The sequence below is a fragment of the Nipponia nippon genome, unplaced genomic scaffold, assembly GCF_047370975.1.
Source record: "Nipponia nippon isolate SJK-2023a ecotype South Korea unplaced genomic scaffold, ASM4737097v1 scaffold_5, whole genome shotgun sequence".
NCBI classification, from domain to species: Eukaryota; Metazoa; Chordata; class Aves; order Pelecaniformes; family Threskiornithidae; genus Nipponia; species Nipponia nippon.
Window position 1 is genome coordinate 84,366,748 of NW_028262369.1, and position 24,065 is coordinate 84,390,812.

The window sequence follows — 24,065 nt, forward strand, 5'->3', positions numbered from 1 at the left end:
CTGTGTCTATTACTTTTTAACATACTTTTGTGAGAAAATCTGGTCTCGGATAAGAGTAGAGGAGTATGAGCAGTTGATTTCTAGCCAGTATGTTCTGTTGCAAAATGGGCAATGCTAAAATATTTTGCAAGGTGTCACTGTGGCATCTGTCCGCAAGTTTCAGCTACTGTGACCCTTCCTCAATTTCAAATGCATATGTTTGTTTCACAATAGTTGTGTTTTTTTTTTTTTTTTTCCCTTGAAATCATGAACGGATCTTAAGAAAGCATCATGACTTTGAAGGCAGATTGGCCTGATGTATCAGCAAAGTCATTCTTCGTTTAGGTCAAGAAATGAGCTGTGGAGGGGAGTGCTTTGCCTGCTGCCGAGGCAATAACAGATAGAGGAAATGGAGAAGTTCTGTAAAACTTGAATTAGGTGAAGAAAGAGGTCTTGTTGAAGAAAGTAGATGCTTTTCTGTTAGAGGTCAATTACAGTCTTATCTTTTTTGTGTACTTCAAGTGGAGTGGGCTTATGAAGGGTTAGCCAGTGGAGGCTCTTGATACCATTTGGAAAGGAGAGGTTCATTCAAAGCAGGAAACGTGCATTTAAGTGCCTTGAAACTCTCTGAATACGCTTATCTCTCCCTATCAACTGTAAAGGAAGTGTAGGGAGATTAGCTTTCCTAGACTACAGTTACTCTTTGTGCATATTGCTGTAAGTGTTAAGATATTTATCTCAGAAGCGTAATTTTGCTATAAACTCATCTTGAACTAAATTATCTGCTACTTTGCATTTTTATGAGAATAATCCTTAAAAACTGCGTCCTTGCGTTCTGCAACCTTCCAGCGCTTTTTAACTTTTTCGAGTCAAGATCATTGTTCATCAAGCTGATAAATGTTATATGAACGTGTCAAATTACAGTTTATAGAACAGCAGGAACTAAAGATTTAATCTGAGTAGGATGAAGTTTTACTTTTGACACTGTGCATGTTGGATCCTTCAGTTCATTCTGAAGTCTGTCTCTCAAAGTGTTTTGAGAGATGAGCTGCATTCATGATGCTAGAACTAACAGCACTGCTTTTTGAGGTTTTATCCTTCCTGTAACTGGGAGGGCACCATCCATAATTAGAAGTTGTATTTTATGCAAGTCTGGTTTGGGTTTTTTTGTTGTTGTTTTGGTTTGGGTTTTTTTTTTTGTTTGTTTTTTTTTTTTAATTGAACCTCTGGAAGTAGTACAGCTAGTAACCATTCTTTTCAGAAAATAAACAAATACCAAACCATGTGTGTAGCTGTACAGATGAGGTAAGTCTGTGTGGTCTTGTGTGCTAAATTAGACATAAATTCACTTTTTTTGCTTGCCAGGAAGATTTAAAAAGTCTTCAGTTTAAGAAATTTCAAGTCTGCACATCATAGAGATACCTGATACATCTGTAACAGCAATAAAGGTTGTGATGCTTCAGCCATCCCACACTTGCTGTCTGCAGTCTTTCTGATACTCTGCACTGAACGGTGTATCTGTAGGTTGTGTACAGAAGCAAGATGGCTTCTGCATACACTGCATTTTTATACACACAAGGATCGCATTATCCCTCTTTAATTTTGTATTGCACTTATGTTATATAATTATACATTGTGATCTAATAATTCTTCTGAATTGTCTCTTGCTAAGACTGTCCGATCTTGCAGCTGCAACTTTTTTCCAATTTCCTAACTGATTGACTTTATGTCAAACTACATTCAATGCAAAAACATTTTTGAATAAACATAATAAAACACAATATTTAGACTTACATAAAATACAACTTGAATTACGGGTGGTGTCCTCCTGGTTGCAGGGAGGATAAAAGTTCAAAAAGCGGTCCTGTCAGTTTTAGCACCATAAATGCAGCTCATCTCTTAAAAAAACAATTATTGAACACAATAAAAATTAATATTAAATGGGGTGAAAATAACAGTAAATTATTATATGTATTTAAAATATTTAACTGTATTTAAGTACATTTTGTTGGACTGTGTTTTTAAACACAATTCAGGTCATTTGCTTAAGCTGTAATTTGTGTATCTCATTGTGCCTACTTGATCATTGCTGGTCCGTCGGGGGTTGCACTAGGAATCATGTTCATTGATGTTTCCTGCTAAATAGGGATATGGATCTCAAAAGATTTTATTTTAATCCATCAACTGAGTTTTGTTAGTTAATTGAGACTTTAAAGCAAATAATTAGAATGTCATGTGATATTTTGCCAAATAGTTGGAAAAACCTAAGTAGGGTAATAGCCGTAGTTAGTTCTGTTAACTAATCTGTAATCATTTCAAAAAGCCATATTTTGCTTGGCAGTAATAATAATCCTTGAAATCAAAGCATTACTGTGTTGTTGCTTTTAATTCCATGGTAGAAACCAAGCTAATTATTACATTATTTTACTCTCAGTTGATGTGGAGGTAAATAATTGGCAGCTCTTTGACCCTTTCCTTTATCCTTCTTAGTTATTTAGACAATATTTACAATCCACTAGATTCTTCTTGTTTTCCAGCTATTTCCACATATTTGCAAGAATGGTCCAGAAAACTGAACCGCTGATTTTGTGAAGAGTCGTAGTTAGACTCTAATAAGTCCCTGGATCTTTAATTTAAAATGTTTGATCTGAAGTATATTACAAGTAGTGCATTGTATCTCTTTGTGGATGGTGAAATTTCTATTCCAGTAACACTGTGCTGTGGTTTGGATACATCCTCTTGATTTTTTTTCAAAACCAGAACAAAAAATGGATGCTGGCTATTTCTTCCTGTTTTTTATCACCACTTGCTATTTCACCATCTAAATTCAGTAAAACACGTGTATCTGAGGTGTTTTTTTTCCCCCTTACTATGTTTTTATTTAAAAAAAAAAAAGTCTGTTAACTTTGAATGAGTTGGGTGCTATTGTTTTATGAAGCCCATTATGCTGATAGTGGTAGCTGGCACTTGGTACTGTGCGTTTAAGGTTGCTTGGTCTCTGTACAATAGGTTAAAATAGATTGGGTTCTGATAAAACTGGTTTAATTACAAGAGAGTGAGAAATTCAGGGCAAAGTTTAGAAGTATACTGATTAAGCTACATACAATCAGAACAAGACATAAAATATTTTGAAAAATAAACCCAAGTACTTTTGCAGGAAATAAACCAGAAATGCTCTTTCTGCAAAGGAGTATTTGATGTGTTTATGTTCCTTACTCTGTCAAACAGTCATTCTAGTGGTAGAAGGGTTTAGTTCAGCTGTTCAGGATAGAATTGTTGAATGATGGTAACTATGGAAAAGCAACCAGTAAGGGGAAAAACAGGGGGGAATACAGTTTCTGTCTGATGCTGCCTGAGTCCAGGACAGGTAGTCCGTCCTGAATTGCTGCCCTGGTTGTGAGAGATGCTGCTCTAGATTGTGTCTCTTTTCCTTGCTCTGGGGCATCAGCTGGCAGAGCTTGATTGGTTCCGCTGTTTTACCAGTCTTTCCTAGGACACTAGAACTAGGTGGAGCCTCTCAGTGTATCCTGTCCAGTGCAATTAATCTCACTATTTATCACCATCGGGATAAATTAATGGGGAAAGAAAGTGCTTCAGAATAGAAGGGGGCACGTGGCAGAGGAAGAGCTAAGGAGGACACTATTACTGCTCTGTGGCTCATGCCCTTACTGGCGTGCTGCTGATAGGCAAGATCCCTCCCTGCTGGCTTTCAGACCTTAAGATTCCTTGAGATGTGCAAAGAATGCTGGAATCAAACGTTTTAACAGTTTTTTTTCTAAGAAACTTTTATCCATTCATTCCCCTCCAATACCTTTTCATTTTAAAAGATGCCATAGTACTGTGACAGAAAGAATATTTGTTTTTTTAATCACTAGTTAAACTTAATTTCTAATGTTCCACTTTTGACCTGCTGAGTCCTGTTTTTGTTTTGTTTTGTTTTCCAAATGTTACCTTAATTTATCAATGTGTCATTGGCTTTTGATTTGGGTTAATTGAATCTTTCTCTCCCTTTTCCACTTTCCCTGTGAACACCTTTTCTTATGTATTATTACAATATGTTAAAGATCTGAATTTTTGTAAAACTGAACTCACATCTGATGTGTTATTGTTAGACTCCAATTATTAACAGACCTTTCTGTTACCTGCTTAAATATTTTTTTTCTTGTTACTGCTCTTTGCTTCTCTTTTTTTCTGTCCTTCATGATTTTGTGTTGCTGCTGCTTTCATATTCTTTGAAAAGGGTGGCTTTTTGTGCAGTGTTCGTTTGTGTGTATGTCTGTATAAAATCCTCTCCTTTACACTCGTTTCTATGGAGTTACCTCCTTTTAGGTATCCACTAATGTCTTCTAACAATACTGAGTTTTCTTCTAGGCTTGCCACACTATGTAAGTTCCTGTCATTTATGCCAACAATGGCTTTGAGCTATGAAAAATTTTTCTACGAAGTTCAGATTTAGGTATTACTGTTTGCTGTCGTGTTCACAGACATTATTTTTATTTGATTTTAAATAAAAAAGACGACAAGCAGTGCTGCACGTTATTTTGGTTAAAGGGTCAGTAGGTGTACTTGACTAGGTGATCACTTGAGGTTTTGTCAGCTTTGCTTACTGTGATTTACAAGAGGTTCGTTGTGTGAGACCAAGCATTTGATTGTTTAAAAGTAACATTTTGGGGGTAAAACCATTTTGTCTGGCTTATTTTTCTTGCTATGAAATAAATTTTTATAGTCTTACTTTATATTCTGATTATCCATTCTACAATCTGAAAAATTACCTGTAACCAGTCACTCTTCATGTTTACCTGGTTCTTCGTATCATCTATTTTTTTTTTTAATAGACAAGGTTGTCTCCGAATAACAATGCTAGCAAATCTTGATTTCTTGTCATTTTGGTTTAACTTGCTTATGCCTAATATAGTATAATTTCCAATTTAATCTTTACCTGTGGTTGGAATAATTATAGTGCATCTTTCTTCTTTCACACTGTGTCATTTTGCTTTGCTGCAAGAATGGGGAACTATGCATCCTTGGACTGATTTATTTTAGTGAAAATTTGTAGGGAGTTGATACCCTGGAGATTCCTGCCCCACTATTGGAACAGCTTTGGATTCCAAAGGTGCAAGGCACCTTTCTGTGTAGGTAAAGTGTTACTGTGTAAGTATGAGTTCCTTACAAAATCAGTCTAAGATAGATTGCTTGCTTCTTTATATTTTTTTTCTTGATTTTTTAACATATGAGGCAGCATGAAAGCTGGCTTATGTTCTTAAGTGTTCTTAAATACTACCTTTACTGTTCTCATCTGATTAGTTTATGGCTCTCATTGTAGCCATAGCTAATGTTACTCTTTAAAAATTGTACTTCTGTTACGAAGCAGGATGCTGTAGAAACCATTTCATTTCTGCACGCTGTGTATCTCCATATTCCACAGAACTAAAACACCCTTTCTAGCTCACTTAATAAATATTCACCTCATATAGCATCTACTTGCTTTCTTCCTCTGCTGTGTGAGGGTAAAGCTTTTTTTTTTTCCCTAGCCTACAAGTTTTTGACTGTGACCAAGTCAGTCGTGAGAGACGATGTAATATGTATGCTGGTGTTTGTGTACTTTTATCTCTCGGTAACCAAGAGGCAGTTTAACCCTGTTGTGTTTATTATAGAAGAAGTGTATGCATATGAACAATTAGCACAGAGTATTTGAACAGCTAGATTATTGTCCGCCTGACTTATTTGCCCGTGGGCTTTGTTTCGTTTGCCATGAGAAAGCTAAAAACAATTTCCAGGAATCACCTGGGTATTTTCTTCCTTCAGCGGCTTTCTCAGATTCTGAAAGACTTCCAGGCTCTGTGGAAGGTGGCTGATGGAAAGCGAATCATGAATATGCATCAGCATCTCTCCACCCTTATATCCAAAATGCTGTTGCTAGGATATTCTTCTTTGCTTGCTACTCTTATCACATCATCACCTTTTTGAAATTCACTCTCTGTCATCCTTTCTTTAATTACATTCAAATTCAAGCTGCTTGTGTTTCTCTGCAAGACCTTGACGTAATCTTACTCTACCTTTGCGTCTGTTCTTGTGTTTTGCTGCCTTTGCTTCTCCTGAACCTTTCTCTGAGTTCCAGTTTTCTCTGTTTCGCTTCCTTTTTGTCCTGGACTGTCATCTGCTCTGTGTGTGCGTGTGTTTTGCTAATGCTACTTTGTAACCCTGGGTTAGGGTATGCTTTTTTTTCCCTTTCTACTGAATGTATATTTTCTTTGTTTAAAAAATGTTCATTTTTGTCAGCTTGTTTTTATTCTCTCCCCTGTTATTATAGTCCATTGCGGAAACAAGCAGTTAAAAACAGAAGTGTTTTCTCAATTCACAAAGGTGAAGTGTTCATAAAGTTTGATCTGTGTCACCTGTTTAATTGAAATTTTAATGTTGTTAGCTTATTTTTGAAGTGACACTAAATGCTAACAAAAAGATTGTTAAGACATTTAGTTGGTGATTAATTATACTTTATATTTGAACAGAAAGAATTTTGGTTAAAAGGGACGTGCAGTGAGGTGAGAAGTCCCTAAGTTATTCAGAGAAATTTAATTTTTCTAGGTTTTTTTTTTTTCTTCTAAGGAATAAGAAGGAAGTGGAAGGGAAAAGAAATGGATGCTCACTCATTAGCTGATGTTCTTCTAATGAGAGATGCCACAGAATAATACTGAAGAATGAATTCTTGTAGCTGGAGGAACTTGCAGAAGATGTTTCCTAAGATGTTTCTTCTTCTTCAGCTTGCCTGCCCTATATGAGCCCTGTAGCTCAAATGTCTTGAGCTTCCAAGTTTGGGTATTTCAGCTAGGTTGAGGAAGAACATCTGGGGTATTTTTGTTTGGAGATATAACTTGTTCTTGTTTTCTTAAAGTGTGGCAGAAGATGTAAAATGCCTCACAGAACTTTTGTGTTTCTCCGAAATGCTTACAAGGAAGTATTACAACAGTACTTCATCCAAAGTCATGAGACACATTTTTATGCTTAATGTATTAAGACAGTTAATTAAATCAGACATTTTATGAAGATGACACTAGCTCTCATTTTAAGACAATTGGATCAAATACAGAATTAAAAAAATGTTCTATAAGTACTTTAGCGAATAATTCTTTGGAAGATCCCTCAAGACTATTGCTGATTCAAAAAACATATCTCAGGAAATAATTGAATATATGTTCTGTTTTGCTTTTTTGACTCTTAAGGATGCAAAAGATGCAAAGAATCAGACATGGGGAAAAATGTTAGCTGTGTTATTTAAGGCTATAAAGGTAATCCCAGTTCATGAAGTGAACCAGATCTCCTGGCGTCTTGTGTGAGAGCAAGGCCCAAAGATTCTGTCCTTGTTTTGAGTGATCTTGGCTACTATCATTCAGCAAATAAATGAAAACTGAGCCCCTGTTTTCCTCTCTGAAGATAAGTACAAATCCCTTTCTTTTGTATCTCCATGATTTCCCTTTTCTGTTGTGGAGCAACAGAAGCTTTTTCTTTTTTAATTTTTTTGAAGCAGATTTTTCTGCCTCCCCCTGTGGTGGCATCAAGAGGCTGGAGACCATGTTAGTAGTAAAAGTTGGGGTCGTGTCTTGAGACTGCAGGCAGCCCAGGCCAGATATGCTTCTCACACTCTTGCAGGCTTTAATACTTTGCAAAGCATTAGACGGGAGTTTCTTTCCCACAGCACTTGGAAGCTGTTTCAGGTACTGTGTTGAGGCTGTCCATAGACTTGGGAGTATGTAACTCTGAATACACTTCAGCCGTGTTTTCGGCTTTATTTTACTTCTAATGTGCTCTCTTGCGTGCTCTCTCAACTAAACTGATTTCTGATGGCAGAGTGGGGCCTCTGGATCTTCTTTAAAAGCCTGATCTCTTTTTGGTTGTTATGGAGCTTGAAATAGACAATAGTAGATGAGTCATCTGATATATAGGTAAAAGGCAGTATACGGCAGAGAGCTTTATATGGCTTTCAAGGATAAATTTCTTTCTGAAAAAATATGCCAGAAGTACTTGAAGCTTTCTAGTTCCACTGGTGAAATGAATGCTCCTTAAAAAGGCTGTTTTCATGAAATGAGTATATAAGATACATGATGCCAGAAACTCTTAGATGCCTAACTGAAGATGCTCAGAAATCCTTTGGAAAATTGTAATTAATTTGTTGTTAGCTAGAAGACTTGGCAGAATATTCAGGCAAGGAACCCTGGCTGGCTGGTGCTGAAAGAGCTGGCCCACCTCCCCTCTGTTCTCACCTGTGTGCTCCCACAGGTGGCCCTGTGCTGGCATCAGGGGTCATTTGGCACTGGTAAGGAACTAAACCATGAGAAAACAAATTCTGTTTAAAAAAGAAAAAAAAAATTAGTCATATTCTGTTGGTGTAGTTCCTTGAATGAATTTGCAGGGGAATTATGTTTTATCAGAGTAGGGTAGATCTTTCGGCTCTTAGTCAGAAGGATGGATGGTCCACTGCAGCCAGGAAAAGGGAGAAGGGAATAGGCTCTCCCTGCTTGGTCGCAGTGACTGCTTGAGAAATTAGAGAGTTTTCTTCTATGATCTTGCATTAAAAATTCTGAATTCTTCATGTGGTAGCCTGTATTACAACAAATCTCATTGTCTATTTAGGGATATGTCTTTAGTTTTTTGCTGTTAAGCTCCATAATAGCATCTCATAGAAAGATTATTTTAATTGGTCCTTAATTATTGTTTTTTTCAGTCGGTTGATGTTCAAGATATTGTGATAGACAGGGTGTGTTCATAAATGTGCCCCTTGTGCTTCTGCTTTTCTGGATAACTTGTATATTGTATGTTAAAAGTTAATACCTGCTGTCTTCCAGATGCATTTGCTTTCAGGGGTGTTGGGATATCTGTGTAATGCTCTTGAATTATGATGAAAAAAACTTATCAATTGACATTTTCTACTTTATAGAATCAGTAGGCATTGATGCCTTTTGATTTGTGCTGTGAGTTTCTCATATATTTATATATATGAGCTATTTATATGTAGTTCTGAACACAGAGCTTTGGACATCAGATACAGGAGCCTGTAGAAAAAGAATCGGTTCTTAATAATCTGTAGTAGTAAGTATTCCATGTAGCAGAGTGTTATGGCTAATGAAGCTACTAATCATCACTTTCGGGTGTAGATAGATACTAAAATCAGCTTAAATCTAGAAGAATATTTAGTTCAGGCTTTGTGTCTTTTAAAAGTCTATATATGTTGCTCAGAGCCCAGTGAGGCTTTGGGGACAACATTTGTTTTCTTCACATGTCATACCTACAAATGCAATCTTATTTATAGTTTATATGCGTATTTGATACATAAAGTATTAAAAAAACTGCCTGTAAACAGTGAGGAGTTGACTGTTTTACATGGTTTTGACAACTTCAATAATTGTGTATTTTTGGTTTTGCACTTTAGGAAATAAAATAATGTTAATGAAGCAACCATTTCCCTGAAGTTCAAGTTTTCAGGCTCACTGCCATTATGGGTAAGTCTTGTGTGTAGCATATATAAAAATTTAATTTGGATACTTTTCATTTCTATTGAAGACCAAAAACATTAATGTAATACCATTCCTAGGAAATGTGCGCTTTGGCTGTGTAACTCTATGTAATGTCTACATGAAAGGCAGTGTTCAGCTGGTTTGCTAGTATTCAGAATACTTCTGGATTTTTCCATTGGAATATAGCACTTTTCCCTCACTGTGTGGTAACTTAAAAATCCAAGCATAGGAAATTGAGATTCATGGTATTAGGGTATTGAGCAATATTTACTGTGCTCTAAATGGTAATGGCTATTGGGGGGGGGGGGGGGAACCCACAGTCTATATTAAAGAATTTTATTGTATTTTCTTGTGTCATTGCAGTGCAAAGCCAGGACTGTGTAGATGGCCTAACTGTGTTTTTCTAAATATATAGCACATTTGTATTACTTTAAATTTGATGTTGATTTTACGAGTTGTGCATGCTTTTATGAGTTGACCATGTTGTTATTGTAATAGCTTATGGGTGCTCACCCTCAAAAAAATCCCAACAAACCAACCAACGAAAACATTTTTGTATCGCTTTTGTTTATCTTTTATTGTTATGCTAATTTTTTCCTAACCTCATGCTTAATAATAAAGTAGCTGAATCTTGGAATACAGCACTCTCTGGATTTCTGATATGCTCCAACATTTTATGTGAGAGAAATGACTATTGAGTCGTATTGGATATTCAGTAAACTTTAGATGCTTTGCCACAATGCTTTGGTTTCCTTTACATGAAATATGCTACCTAGTGACCGCTGGGAATGAAACCTCCTCCAACCAACTGCTAAAAGAACATTTTTTTATTTATTTTTTTTTTTTATCGCTGAGCACTAGAATAGGCTATAACACAATAAAGTAGTTTAGCTTTTTTAATTGTGGGAAGTTTTGAAGTGTGCTTTAGTGTGGGAAAGGATTAAGTGTGAGCTGCAAGAATGCCTTTGGTTCTGCCATTAAATATTGCTGGTAAAACTTGCTTTTATAGATTTGCATATCTTACTAGAGTATGAATAATGACAGCATGAGCAATGATCAAAGTTACTCATTTTCAGACCAGCTTTCTGATCTGTTAAGAATCTGTTAAATTAGAACACTGAAATCCCACAATTTCCTGATATGACAAATATATTTGGTTATATTTGAATAGAGTGTGAAGGAATTCCCATCATTGCTGAATACCTGGAATGCTTCCTTGCTGATTTTAATGCTGAGTTTTTCTCAGGTCCGTGTCTGAGAAACACTGTTCTTTGTAAATCACAGCACTTAGCAATGAATTCTTCAAAAAACATATCCATTGTGAAGTAGCAGGAAGGCATACAAACAACATTGTAAATAAATTTTGTTATCCAGTGTTCTAGATGCATGTTGAGTATAGTACTGTTTCTGTGGCAAAAAATAAATACAAAATATTAGTGACAAATTTCCCTTAGTGATGGATGTACAGGCTTTTGAGCTCCTAAGTGCTTTCCTGTCTAAAGGAGCATTCTAGTTCCAGGGCAAACCTTGTCTAGCATGGCCTCAGGCCATCACTGCTGCAGCAGATCACCAGGATTTAGGATTTTGTGTGAACTCGAAATCTAAGGTGCATAGCACTCCTGCCCCTAAAGTGTCCCTTGGGTTCAGTGCTTCTGTTTCTCCTTGTGGTTTACTCCTGCAAGCCCTAAAAAAACTACATTTGCAGTCCTGGAAAAGTTCTGTGGTGTTTTGTTTTGTTTTTATTTTTATTTTAAATTACTTCATGGGCCGTTAGCAGATGCTCAAACAGGGGAGGTGTTCCTCTAGGAGTCTGTATGCTTCTTCTGTGTGTGACTGTACCTGTTCAGGACAGAGGAAAAAATTATTCAAAAGTACTTGCTTTTCTTTTATTTTATGAATGGGGGGGCAGGGAGTATGATTTCTAGTTAACGTCTCATCCATGGACATTATTTGAAACAAAGTAGATAACCCTTTTTTTTATTAATACAGCCTGCAGTTCTGTAGAGTTGTCAATCTCTTTTATGACTTCATTTTTTTAAACCTACCGTTTAAGTGTGTTTATTGATTAAGCTGTTTATTTCCTTAAGCACCGTTAATGATAAATGAAATAAAAAAAATTACTGCCATGTTGCATCTTTAATTTGTCAATTATGTACTGAAGTGTAATATGGACTTTTAGATTTTAGAATAATGCCTGCCCAATTGTGAAATGAGACAGTAACGCACTTCAAATGTAACAGTCACTTATTCTTATCTGGTCTTTTTCTCTGAGCAGATGAGCAGCAAGTTTTGAATTCAATCATGCAGGATTTGGCTGTACTTCATAAGGCCAGTCGTCCTGTATTGCCCCAGCAAGAAACAGGAAAACCAAAGTCATCTTCACCTAAAAAACAGGTAATCTTTAATATCCTTACTAATCTATTGAACACTGAATGTCCTGCTGTGACTTCTATAATTATTTTTCTTGCCAGACCAGTGAGCATACCAGAATGAGCTATTAGTCTCCCACATGTGCTGCCATTTTCTTTGTTCATGTTCTTAAGTTAGGAGCAAAATGAAATGGTGACATTTCAGACCAGATCATAGTGTATGCTTAAATGACTCCGATCCTGATAAATTGAAGATCATAGGAGTGTTTTGACACTATGTAGAAGATTTATTATTCTTATTCTTATTCTTATCATCATCATCATCATCATCATCATTATTATATTGGTACTAGACTATTTTAAAATATCAAGGTGTGCTAGCATCTCTTATTTGGAATGCTTCTTTAGAATGAATTTTATAGGTGTACTAGATTTCCCAGTTGTCAGCTATGTCATACTGAAGAATGTCAGTACAGCAGCAGCAATGTACTTAAGCTCCTTTACTGCATCTTTGGCCTCAATTTTTTGTTTGTTCATATGCTGGAAATGTGAGTTCTTTTCAGCTCTTTTTTTTTTCTGCAGATACTGAACACAGATGGAAAAGTAGTAAATACTTAGTTGATAGGTTTGAACTACCGTGTGGAGAGATTAGGATAGGAGAGGATGTGGATTTTTACCCGAATTGTTGTAATAGCCCTATTGAATTAACTGTATGTTTATTTGATTGCATCCTTAATTGACAGTCCAATATTTCATGAAACTTCATTTTGTGCAGTCTTGTTTTAACCTGTTAAAGACCAAAGTGTTTGAATATATTTGGCTCTTACACTGTCAAAAACTGATGGCTACATCTTTTTAATTCTGTGCTTTAAAAGCTGTAGGAGTTCACTATATAACACAATGGTGCTTTGCTATAGCTCACTTCTGAGCTGTGACTTTAGACATTGAAGTAATGTGCATATATGATCCGAAATGATTTGAATACAATACATGTTCAGCAAGTTAAACTCAGAAATGGCTCAACTATTTTTCTTTTAAATGTGGTAGTGGTGAGGGGGAAATACATATTTGTCATTCTGTTTAAATTTGTGAATTTTGAAAGTAATCACTTGTGAATCAAGTAGAATCATTAAGGTTGGAAAAGACCTCTGAGATCGAGTCCAACCATTAACCTAACTGCCAGGTACACCTCTAAACCATGTCCCTAAGCATCACATCCACACGTTTTTTGGACACTTCCAGGGACTGTGATTGCACTGCTTCCCTGGGCAGTCTGTTCCAATGCCTAACCACTCTCTCCATGAAAAAATTTTACCTAATATCTAATCTAAACCTCCCCTGGCACAACTTGAGGCCGTTTGCTCTCATCCTGTTGCTTGCTACCTGGGAGAAGAGACCGACCCCCACCTCGCTACAGCCTCCTTTCAAGTAGTTGTAGAGAGCCATAAGGTCTCCCCTCAGCCTCCTCTTCTCCAGACTAAACAACCCCAGCTCCCTCAGCTGCTCCTTGTAGGACTTGTTCTCTAGACCCTTCACCAACCCTTCGCCCTCCTCTGGACACGTTCCAGCACCTCGATGTCCTTCTTGTAGTGAGGGGCCCAAAACTGAACACGGTACTCGAGGTGCGGCCTCACCAGTGCTGAGTACAGGGGCACTATCACCTCCCTGGTCCTGCTGGCCACACTATTCCTGATACAAGCCAGGATGCCATTGGCCCTCTTGGCCACCTAAGCACACTGCTGGCTCATGTTCAGCTGGCTGTCGACCAGCACCCCTAGGTCCTTTTCCGCCAGACAGCTCTCCAGCCACTCCTCCCCAAGCCTGTAGCGTTGCATGGGGTTGTTGTGACCCAAGTGCAGGCCCTGGCACTTGGCCTTGTTGAACCTCATACAGTTGGCCCCAGCCCATCCATCCAGCCTGTCCAGGTCCCTCTGTAGGGCCTTCCTACCCTCCAGCAGATCAACACTCCTGCCCAACTTGGTGTTGTCTGCAAACATTACAAAAAAGTAATTCTTTTGGAAGATACAACGTTGTTATTTGGGTATAATCTCTGTGGTTGAATGCATTTTTTTTTCTTTCCTGCAATAGTTGCAATACAATTTGATTCTTAAAATTATTATTTTGCAAAACAATTTTATTTCCATGTAACTGCAGATATTTACAGGTATCTTTGTTATCGGGAAATTGATTGCATGAATGCTAGCTTAATTACATATGTAGGTTTTAATGGTAATTCTTATGAAACAAGACATGTTTCTTAAGCCTGGGACGCTCAGCTCCGAAGTGTACATAAAAACCTGTTATGGCAGTTAAGTCTACCTGCCTGTTCATGATGGAGAATTCTTTGGTAATCAGTTCCACTCTGAATTTAAAATCATGAATCTGTTGTAATATTAAAATACATTGATAGAAAATGATGTGTTTACTTAAAGAAGCATTTGTTGTACTTCAGAATAATTTTTTGTATTTTTTACACACTGTAAGCCTCTATCAGATACCTCAGCTGAAGCAGGTTGTTAAAATGCTTGGTATATCAGAAAGGACAGAAAATTAATATGGACTGCTTAAGAATTTTACTTCTGGTGTAGGATTATTGAGTGGGATTTCATGGCCTTTATTAAAGGAGGTAGTAACAAACTAATAGTGGTTCCTTTATCTCTTTTCTTACAGAATGATGTAAGAGTCAAATTTGAACATCGAGGTGAAAAAAGGTAAGGTGGGAACACAGGAAACAATCTTGCCTTTTAATTATTTACAGAATTTTGTTGGGCTCCTATCATAAAGTTTCAAAGAAACTGTTCAAAGCATTTCAGATATCTAAGCATTTGGTTTGAGCTTCAATTTAATTTTGATATGAACACAATTTAAGGAGAATTAATCTGTTTAAAATGTGGGCTCCAAATATACATAAATGCAGAATTATCTTACTGTAGCTGTGTCCCATGTAATATCCTTCATTTGTTTACCCTTCAGATAGATGTTTGTAACCTAGAACAATTACTTAGATCATTAGCATAGATCTCAAATATTAGTAGACCAGCAAATAATTTTTTTTGCTATATCATATGCGTAATGAATGCACGATAATATATTGTTATTGTAACACCCAGAGGAAGAAGCCTGGATCTTAAAGCTCAATATTGGATTGTACTTTGGAGGAACCAATCTGAGAACTGTAATAGGAAAATTTATTAGACTATAATTAGATTGTTTTCATGGATAATTTTGAATGATCAGTTAAAATTGATTTCCATTTTGTGTATGAGAGGTGAATTATGTATACGCTTAAAGTATACAAACATCTGTCTCTGTATATCTCTCCTCTGATGGCTGCTTGAAAGCTTTTACAGAAGTCGACCTACAATTCCGTGCAGAACTGGTTTGTGGACAATTCGTTTTGTCTGTCTCTTTCTGAAAGCATAAGCCTTTATTGCACCCGCAGAGAAATGGTTATAGAATAAGATCTTTGAAAATACTTAATGTAAAAGCAAATAACATCCTGGTCATGTTATTTGTCAATAGAAATGATAAATTCTCTAAGTAAAGATTGCTTCAGAAAGAAACCTATGCTACTTCTGGGCAGTCCTTAGTGTGATGTGCAATAGATCAGTGTGCGTCCGGGCTGATTACAGTATGTGCCCTCCCTTTACACGGGGGAGTAAAATAGCAGTAAGTTCCCTAGGTATTAACGTTCTTCAGCTTCTTCCTATCACTTTTCTGAACATCACATGTAACAGTGCCTCGGTAATGGTTGAGTGCTGTACGTAATTTGTAGCAAATAAATCTTTTCAAAAGCTTTGAAAATTGAGGACTCTTCTACCTAGCAATTTCTTGTGAAATAAGTGAAAGCGTGAATTTTAAACAGAAAACTGTTGACTCACTGCCAGTTTGCACGGGCAGTGCATTTTTGCAGTTTATTTAATTCACTTTCACAGTGGACTATGTTAATCAATTCAATATGAATACAAGCATAAAGTAAGTGTGTGGAATGATACCTTTCCCAAGCTTTTATGCTGATGGGCCTGGCCCTGTTTTGGACTGTCCCAAGTAACTTGAGCCTGCTTGCCCTGGGGTACTGGGCAGCCCAGGCTCATTGCTTAGGGTGAGTTATAATACTTTTATTGCCTGAGCATGTAGGTCTAAAGATAAATTAATGAAATGATGCAAGAAAGATAAGTTATGCAATAGCTTTCTCACTGGTTTTTCAAAAGGGAAGTGGAAAAGAGAACTGATTCCAGAGTTTCTTTCGGCAGTGAATGTGGCGCTCGGTACCAAGGAGCGTGCACTGTGATGGGCAGAGTTCCAGGCTTGCTAAACAAATTGTTAACTACCATGAGAACTGGTGGGGTGTGTGTGTTGGTTTGTTCTTTTTAAATATTTTATTTTTTTTTTAAAATAATTTTTAATTGAAAATGGCCTGGCTTCTAGCCTCATTACAGTAAGAAATATTGTTCCGTAACCAGTGTACCAATTGAAACACTGATAAAAGAGCCAGGTATCCTTTGCTAATTTTTCTGCCTCACAAAATTTGAGTGCTATTTTTTTTTTGAATGTGAATTGAACGTACCTCACTAGCTTAGTCTTATTTTTGTTTAGTGGTGTTGTGTCGCAAACAATATAATAGTCTTCTATAGTAAAAGGTCAGTTACAGGCATTTTGGGCTATTTGGTTTGACGAGACATTCAGTTAAAGGAAAATCTGAGTTGTTGACCTACAACTGCACTGTTCTTACAGGAGCACACCTGAGGCACAGTTAGTGAAGAACTCAGCAGTTTGAGCATGTAATTCATTATGGTAAAGATGGTGACATTTAGTTACATTCCTCAGATGAGATAGTGTTCTGGATTTCAAAAAAAAAATGGGGACTGTAGGAGTAATTCCTTTCTGATGCTTGTGCTTGTCAGCCTGTGGTACTCCATTGCCTTAGTTTTCTGAAGCAGGAAATTTTAGAAGTTTCTAAGTATTTGCCTCTGGAATGGAGGCCTGCAAAGCACTAAGTTACAAAAGAAGCCATATGCAAGCCAGTAAAATAGTCATAATGAGATCTAATTTTATGTGTGATTATCCCTTATAACTTCTTCACTGCTTTTCTCTGTTTTTTTAATGACTCAAAATATGGGGGACAGTGAATAAAGCATAGCCTCTTATGGTCTTTGTAGTAATAAATTTAATTCTAAGATTGCTCTTAAGTAATGAGTTGCTAGATTTTCCTAAGGAATGGACAAAAATTCTTTAAATTGTGTTTCAGGATCCTGCAATTGCCAAGGCCTGTTAAACTTGAAGATCTTGCAGCTAAAGCTAAAGTTGCTTTTGGACAGACTATGGATTTACATTACAGCAATAATGAGGTAACATCCTGTGTCTTCTAAATTCTCAGTGACTTGTATATTGATTATTTTAAGGCTGAAATTTGCTCTTGTAAGCAGTGAGAATCACTCCTGTGACAAAACCCCGGATTTCTAATGTGTGTGTTCTCAAATATGTAAGGCTTGTCTACATTAGGATAGGCAGGAGATGCCTGAAATGTTTTATGAGGACAGTCATGTCTAATAAATCATGTCTCAGACTTGATTGGGAGTGAGTAAATTGTCTTCCACAGTCCTGTTGCATGACTCTGGGAGAATCTTTACCTCTTTGAGCTTTGCTGCGTTTGTAAATTTGAAATAACATTTATCCTTTCTTGTACACTTTTTTTCTTTAAGGATTTATCTTGTTAGGTAATTGCTAGAATGCTGCATTTAGTAACGTTTGGATTGGAGCAACTCCAGTTGCTCCTCTTAAAGTGGCTGGTTCACAAAGGTTTCTTAGGAACAATACTAGCGCTGTCAAGCCACTTATGCCTGATCAAGATTACTTCCAGCTTTCCTTTAGAAGTAGAGATGGAATTATTAATAGGAAATATATTTACAGATGCAGGATCCATTTTTAGGAGTTACTTCTGGTTTTTGCCTTGAGTCAGCAAAGCGCATGGAGGATTATTTGTGTGCTTGGTTATGTACAACATAATTGCTGTATCTAATCTGCATCTTTGCAGAAGAAAGTGCCTGTTATCGCTGTTTTTTGGTTACTCACTGCCTTACCAGGCACTTCTGTGAAACTGATCCTCAAAACGAAGATTTCCTACAGAAGGCTTTTGGAGATTAGGAAAGTCAGAAGAAATGGCCATTTGTGATGCTTTAGCATCAGCTCCTTTCTCTGATAGGTTTTTAGGCATTTGAGCACGTTTTCTGCTTGTCATCTTCTGCACTCGTTGGCAAATCATCCCATCAACTTTCAGAAATGTGATGATAATAACCTGTTATTAACATTAAAACTGCAACTTAAAACTAAGAGTATGCTCATTTGTAATCAAGACCTTCATCCCTCACTCTCATTTCTTTTTGTATAAAAATACTGTATTTCAACTGATGTTGTATTTGAGCATCACTGACTGAGACTGTTTACAAGTAGAATAGATTTTTTTAAAAATGTATATCGTGCTGTTCCTTTGTTACAAGCGGAAGTTGTAATTTACAGACCTGAAACATAAGCCCAATTTTAATTGTTATAGAACTCACATCTCAAGTATACTTTAATGGCATATCATTTTCTGTTCCAAAGATCTACGTCTGCCAAGTTAATTCTAATTAATTAGATCCAGGGAGATTCTAGTGAGGACTACACTTGTTCCATGTGGATCACATCATGCCTGATAACTTCCTTAACAAATTCTGTTATTCAATGGAGAAATTCTGTTGGTGATACAACTTCAAATAAATATAGTTGTAATATTGTGAGATAAAAAAATGTGCTTTATGCTCTATAAAACAGAACTTCTTTTTATTTATCTTCTAGACTTGCATTAACTTAGGCGATGGCAAATACACTGACACTGTTGCACATGTTTCTCTGAGACTTGTAGGATATTAAGTTGTACATGCGTAAAATGGTTGCTCCTTCATTGTGAAGACTTGTTCAGCCATGCTGTGCCTATTGAAGGCATCTGAAGGAAGAGTTAAGGTTGAACTTCAGACATTTTGGTGGTAATTTGAGGCATCATTTAATAAATTTTATTTTCAAGACATCTTTTCTTTTTTTTTTTTGTAATTTTTTCCCCTTTTTGTAGCTTGTAATTCCATTAACCACACAAGATGACCTGGACAAAGCTGTTGAACTGCTTGACCGTAGCGTTCATATGAAGAGTCTCAAGATATTACTTGTAATACACGGAAATACACAGGTCTGAGTTGACATGCTAAATGTCTTTTTCCTCAATTTTTATATTGAAGTATAATTTGTATCTTTTCTTAAAGATTACATTTTTCCCATTGAAAATATTACTGATTGCTTCTTCAGTCCACTTTAAGCATGTAGTAGCATTTTGTATTGACTCGGTTTTAACTTTTTCCTAGATACTGTTCCTCTGTCTTTGTATGCCTTCCCTACAATGCTAGAAAAGTGTTCCTTAATAGGATGATGATGTGATACAAATTTGAGAAGCACATAGAATTTTAAGTAACTGTAGCTGTTTGAAACTGTTCTTTAAGTGGTATGATGGTGAGGCTCTGTTGTTGCAAGTTAAATGTTTTGCTGTAGCAAACAGTAGCAGTGGACTATAAGCTAAATACTGAGTTATTTTGGTATTATCTATCACACCACAGCCATGATATTGATAGGATTTGTATACTAGTACATATTGAAAATTATTTTTAAATACTAAGAGTGAGCTACTAAAATGAATTTTGATATAAATTGACAAGCTTCTTTTTGACTGCTTGAAAAAAGGGATGTGTTGCACAAAGCCTTTAAAAGTTTGCAAAGTATTTTCATTGTATAAAGTAATAATTGCAGTTTGTAATATGTATGTATTTTCAGTCACCCAGTGTAAATAACGTGGAACCCTTGCCCTCACTGGAAGATTTAGATAATACAGTGTTTGGTGTGACAGACAGAAAAAGGCGGCTGTCTGTAATAGGTAAGCTACATATTTCAATAGCTTTAATTGTAAAACCTTTTCTTTTGTAGTATTCTCTTCATGAAGATCTTGTTCTCAGCACAGGCTGTTTGAATTTGTCTTGCTCATCAATGACTCGTCATACTATAGAGTTTGCACTCAGGGGAGTGAATTTTGAATTTTAAGTCAAAGATGGTTTAAATATATACAGTACAGAAAGCTAACCAAAAAAATCACAAGTAAATGGATCTATGTAGAATTATTTGAGGCAACCAATGGGTATCCTAAAAAGTTGATGTTAGTACTCCCCTTTATTTTCAGATACAGGAATGAGTTACTGAAAAATCTGTTTGTTTATATGGCAATGGGATTTTCCTTGCTCAGTTTAGGACTCCCATATTTTTTAATCGTAATGTGTGAACGTTTGTTTAAGATACTTATTTTGGCATTATATAACCTTTTTGCCTATTCATGTTTTAAAGTTGGTGTGATGTTAACTTCCAAATTTAATTATTAAACTAGAGAGTTTAATGAATAATTTTTCAGGCAATTTAATTAATATGCATTTATTATGAATAGAGGTATTCATGTTCTTGCAGATGTAGTATTCTACAAAGAAAAACTGAAATTCTCAAGAGTTGGAAAGGATTAGTTGACATGGGTGGAAGGATTTGAATTTTTGTTTTGTTTCAAAAGAAGAAATCTACCCAGTTAGATATGTGAGCACATTATATTTCTGTTCCTATGTAATGAAAATTCTTTTTAATGCCATTGAGGCAACCCTGCCCCAAATTTTTCATAATTCCTGGATTACGGATTTTAAATGCTATACGTAAGTCTTGTATTGCCTAGGCATTTGGGAAGTTTTTAAAGCAAGAAGTGATCCAGGCAGGCTGAGTGCCTGTGAAGCATTTGAATAAATCTGCTGGATTCTGGGTTAGTGAAGAGACTCTGACTAGCCCTTTTCTTTCAAAAGGTTCTAATACTCGTGACAGGAGTTCACCTCCCCCAGGATACATTCCAGATGAGCTGCATCAGGTGGCCCGAAATGGGTCCTTCACCAGTATCAACAGTGAGGGTGAATTCATTCCAGAAAGTATGGATCAGGTACGTGTATGTTTTATTAAAATTAAAGTTTTTGTTAGATTGATTTATGAAATACTGCTGTTCAAAAAGGATGTGGAATTGTTAGAAAGAACTGCTAAAAAACTGATGACAACCCTAGAAAACATGATCTGTGAGAGAAGATTAACCACAATTGTGGTTGTTTAGTCTTGTAGAACCTGTTTTTTCTCTGTAAGTCTCATAAATTATTTAAATATGTTGCTACAAGGACAAAGATAATATTCCTTATTTCCATGATAGTTGAATGAGGTAGTGATAAATATAAATTACAGCAAGAGGCGTCTACATTAGAAAGAAAAAAACCCTTCACTTTAATGAGAAGGATATGGAAGCAAGACCAGCTTTACAACTTTCCCAGGTAATCAAAGGAGGTTTTAAACGAAAGTTTGGATCTGTCAGAATTATTTGGACTCAGCTGATACTGTGTTGGGGTAGAGGCAAGGGGATGGTGATGGGCCTGGTATAAATAAGGTCCGAAATACTTTCCACAGTCATGTTTTTGTGGGGGAGGGTGTCACAAAAGTATGCTATTTTGTTCTCCTTATTCACCTGCATTATTGGTGTGGGATATCAGCACACTTAGCATGAATAAAAATCCTGCTCTCTGAATATCAAAATTGCCCCTAAAAAGAGCAGGAAAAAAATGGAGGAATGTAATGGCTCACAGAATTGGCAATGGACAAAGAGATATTTTAAGAAGGAAAAAAAAAATAATGCTGCATACCCAAATCACTTCAAGTTCTTGTTGACTTTGGCACTGTATTCACAAATGGCAAGAGGCAATGGTTTTTATGAGCTGACTAAGTGAGAGACAGATGATAGAGTAAAAATAGAGGCAAAGAGATTGTGCAATTTGTTGCACAATTTCAATGGCTGAGCTGGGAATAGAGACTCAAATCTCCTAATTTCCAGACCAGGGTGCTATTCATTATCATAGCCCTGTGGTCAGATCCAGCCCAGGCCTGGATTCATTCAGTGAAATGATTACTTTTGGCCTGGGTAAAGTCATTTTTGGTCACTGACTGGTCAAACAGACAGATGATCTCTGAGGCCAGGATGTCCTTTCAGTCCAGAGTATTCAAGAAACATGTAACCTGTCTTGTACACAATGCTGTGTAAGCTGTCAGCAGGGTTTAAATACAGGAATTTTACTTTCATAGGAAGCCACATTAGTTCAAACTAAGCAGCCTCGAGGGCCAGATTGGGGTGTTGGGAACTCACAACCTCTGTTTGCTCCCTTCCCCCTAAGTCACTGCATCACCTTGGCAAGTGTTGACCAGGTTGCCTACATCTGTCACAGCCCACCCCACAGAGGCAAGAAGGGAATTTGGGAGTGGAGGGCTTTGCTCTGCTCTCCTGTTGATCTGCCTGAGCACAGCTATTTGCACTCCGACAGCAGACCCCACACTTTTAAGAAGAGATGATGGGTTGGATAGAAGCAGGCCATGGTCTGCCAGTTGGACCATGCTGCATTAAGTTATAGCGGTAATGAATCTGGCAGCAGATGGGCTTTTTTCCCTTTCAGGACCCACTGCTCAGCATGAGAAAAGAGGAATATAATTGCTGAACCTATGGTAAATGTTGTCCTCCCCGATACAGAGTTAATTTATGTGTCTTGAATTTGCAGAGTGCAAACTCACTTTCTGGACACTATTTCTTTAGTAAGTCCATGATTGGTGCTCGGCAAAGTATGTGCCCAGGACCTTTAAGATGCAGCACAGACCATAAAAATTGGAGGGGCAAGTGCTTAATTTACAGCAGAAGACTGGCATCCAATTCATAGAAAATAATAGATGTTCTATAATATACCAAAACAAACTTTATTTTAGGAAGGAGCTCATTTTAAGACAACATATGAGCTTTCCACTCTGTTTTTGAGAGGCAGGCTGGTAAAATTGTCGCATTCAATAATTCAAAATTTAGATTCTGTTTCCACTTCTTTCGCAAAGTAAATCTGTAAAACATTTCAGATTGCTTTACTGCAAAACAGAAGGGAGTGATGTTTGCCTGTCATCATACTTAGGACTTTAAGGGTGGTAGTGCCAGATAAATGAAATGAATGTCAGCCAATAGAAATAGATGGTAGTCAGGAGGATGCTCTTTGCTATCAATCCATTTCTTTTTCTCTGGATTAGAATTCGAGCAACAGAGAAAGTGCTGCTGCTGATTTTCATTATGTAATAGATCTGGCTGGGATAGTCAGTTTTATGACTTCTTCAGACTGATACATGGCAGATTTCACACAGCTCACGAGCATTGATTACTAGGTAGGTTGTCAGAAGTGTTTTAGGAAAAAAATCTGTCTTTGGTGTTTTTGTAAAATCCAGTTTCAGATGAAAGTGTATTTTATTTGAAACAGGACTTTGGGTTGGGTGAAAAGGGAGAGTGTTTATAAATTTTATGTGGTCTCCCTCTTTCTCCTTCCATTTTCTCTTCAGTTCTATTTAAAATTCTGCATAACTCAGTTGAAGTCCTAACTAGAGATTTAACGTTTAAAAGCTTTTTACAGTATTTGGTTTTCGCTGTTTTCTGTGACTTCTAGTTGGCCAAACTGAAACCACTACAGAGATTATATAAATTCTGTTCATCACAATCTGTGTCATATTTGAGGTTTTTTTTTCTTTGGTGACAACAAAACCCACATTTTTTTTTTTAAATGTCCCAGCTTTTTATCCTTTAGAGGCCTTATTTTTGTTATTCTATTAATCTACTCATGCAGGCATTGATACAATGTTAAGAGACAATGGCATATACAGGAAGAACATAGCAGTAACAACTTGTTAAGTACAAAGCATGAAGCAGGATTAAATAGCTTAACTATACTCTAGTTAGATGCGAGAAAAATGACAGAATTGTTTCAGGAAAAAGAATGTAATGCAAGTTCAACTATGGCAGCTAACTTTTTCTCTAGTAATTAATGTTTCTGGTTTGGTTTTGTTTTTTATTAGGTGGTTCAAAGCAGAAACCTTCAAGCATTTCAAAAACAAAAAATTGAACTTGTTGGTCTTTCTCTATTTATTAGATGCTGGATCCCTTGTCTTTGAGCAGTCCTGACAACTCTGGCTCGGGAAGCTGTCCCTCACTTGACAGCCCTTTAGATGGGTAAGAATTACTTACATTTATTATTTATCTTTATTAGATTGCATAATG

The 24,065-nt window shown here is 36.6% G+C and overlaps 1 protein-coding gene across 3 annotated transcripts in view; it reads left to right on the top strand.

Moving 5' to 3' along the window:
- The window catches only part of MAP3K2 (mitogen-activated protein kinase kinase kinase 2), a 56,210-nt gene that overhangs the window by 10,844 nt on the left and 21,301 nt on the right, over positions 1-24,065 (top strand). For all 3 annotated transcript variants that reach the window (XR_015698777.1, XM_087731723.1, XM_087731722.1), the window contains exons 2-9: positions 9,404-9,473; positions 11,764-11,882; positions 14,528-14,568; positions 17,106-17,205; positions 18,963-19,076; positions 19,712-19,811; positions 20,767-20,897; positions 23,938-24,017. Coding sequence is in view for 2 of the 3 variants with exons in the window: in XM_087731723.1 (XP_087587849.1) it covers positions 9,470-9,473; positions 11,764-11,882; positions 14,528-14,568; positions 17,106-17,205; positions 18,963-19,076; positions 19,712-19,811; positions 20,767-20,897; positions 23,938-24,017 (689 nt within the window). In the remaining variant the exon portion in view is untranslated. The remainder of the gene's footprint in view (positions 1-9,403; positions 9,474-11,763; positions 11,883-14,527; positions 14,569-17,105; positions 17,206-18,962; positions 19,077-19,711; positions 19,812-20,766; positions 20,898-23,937; positions 24,018-24,065) is intronic.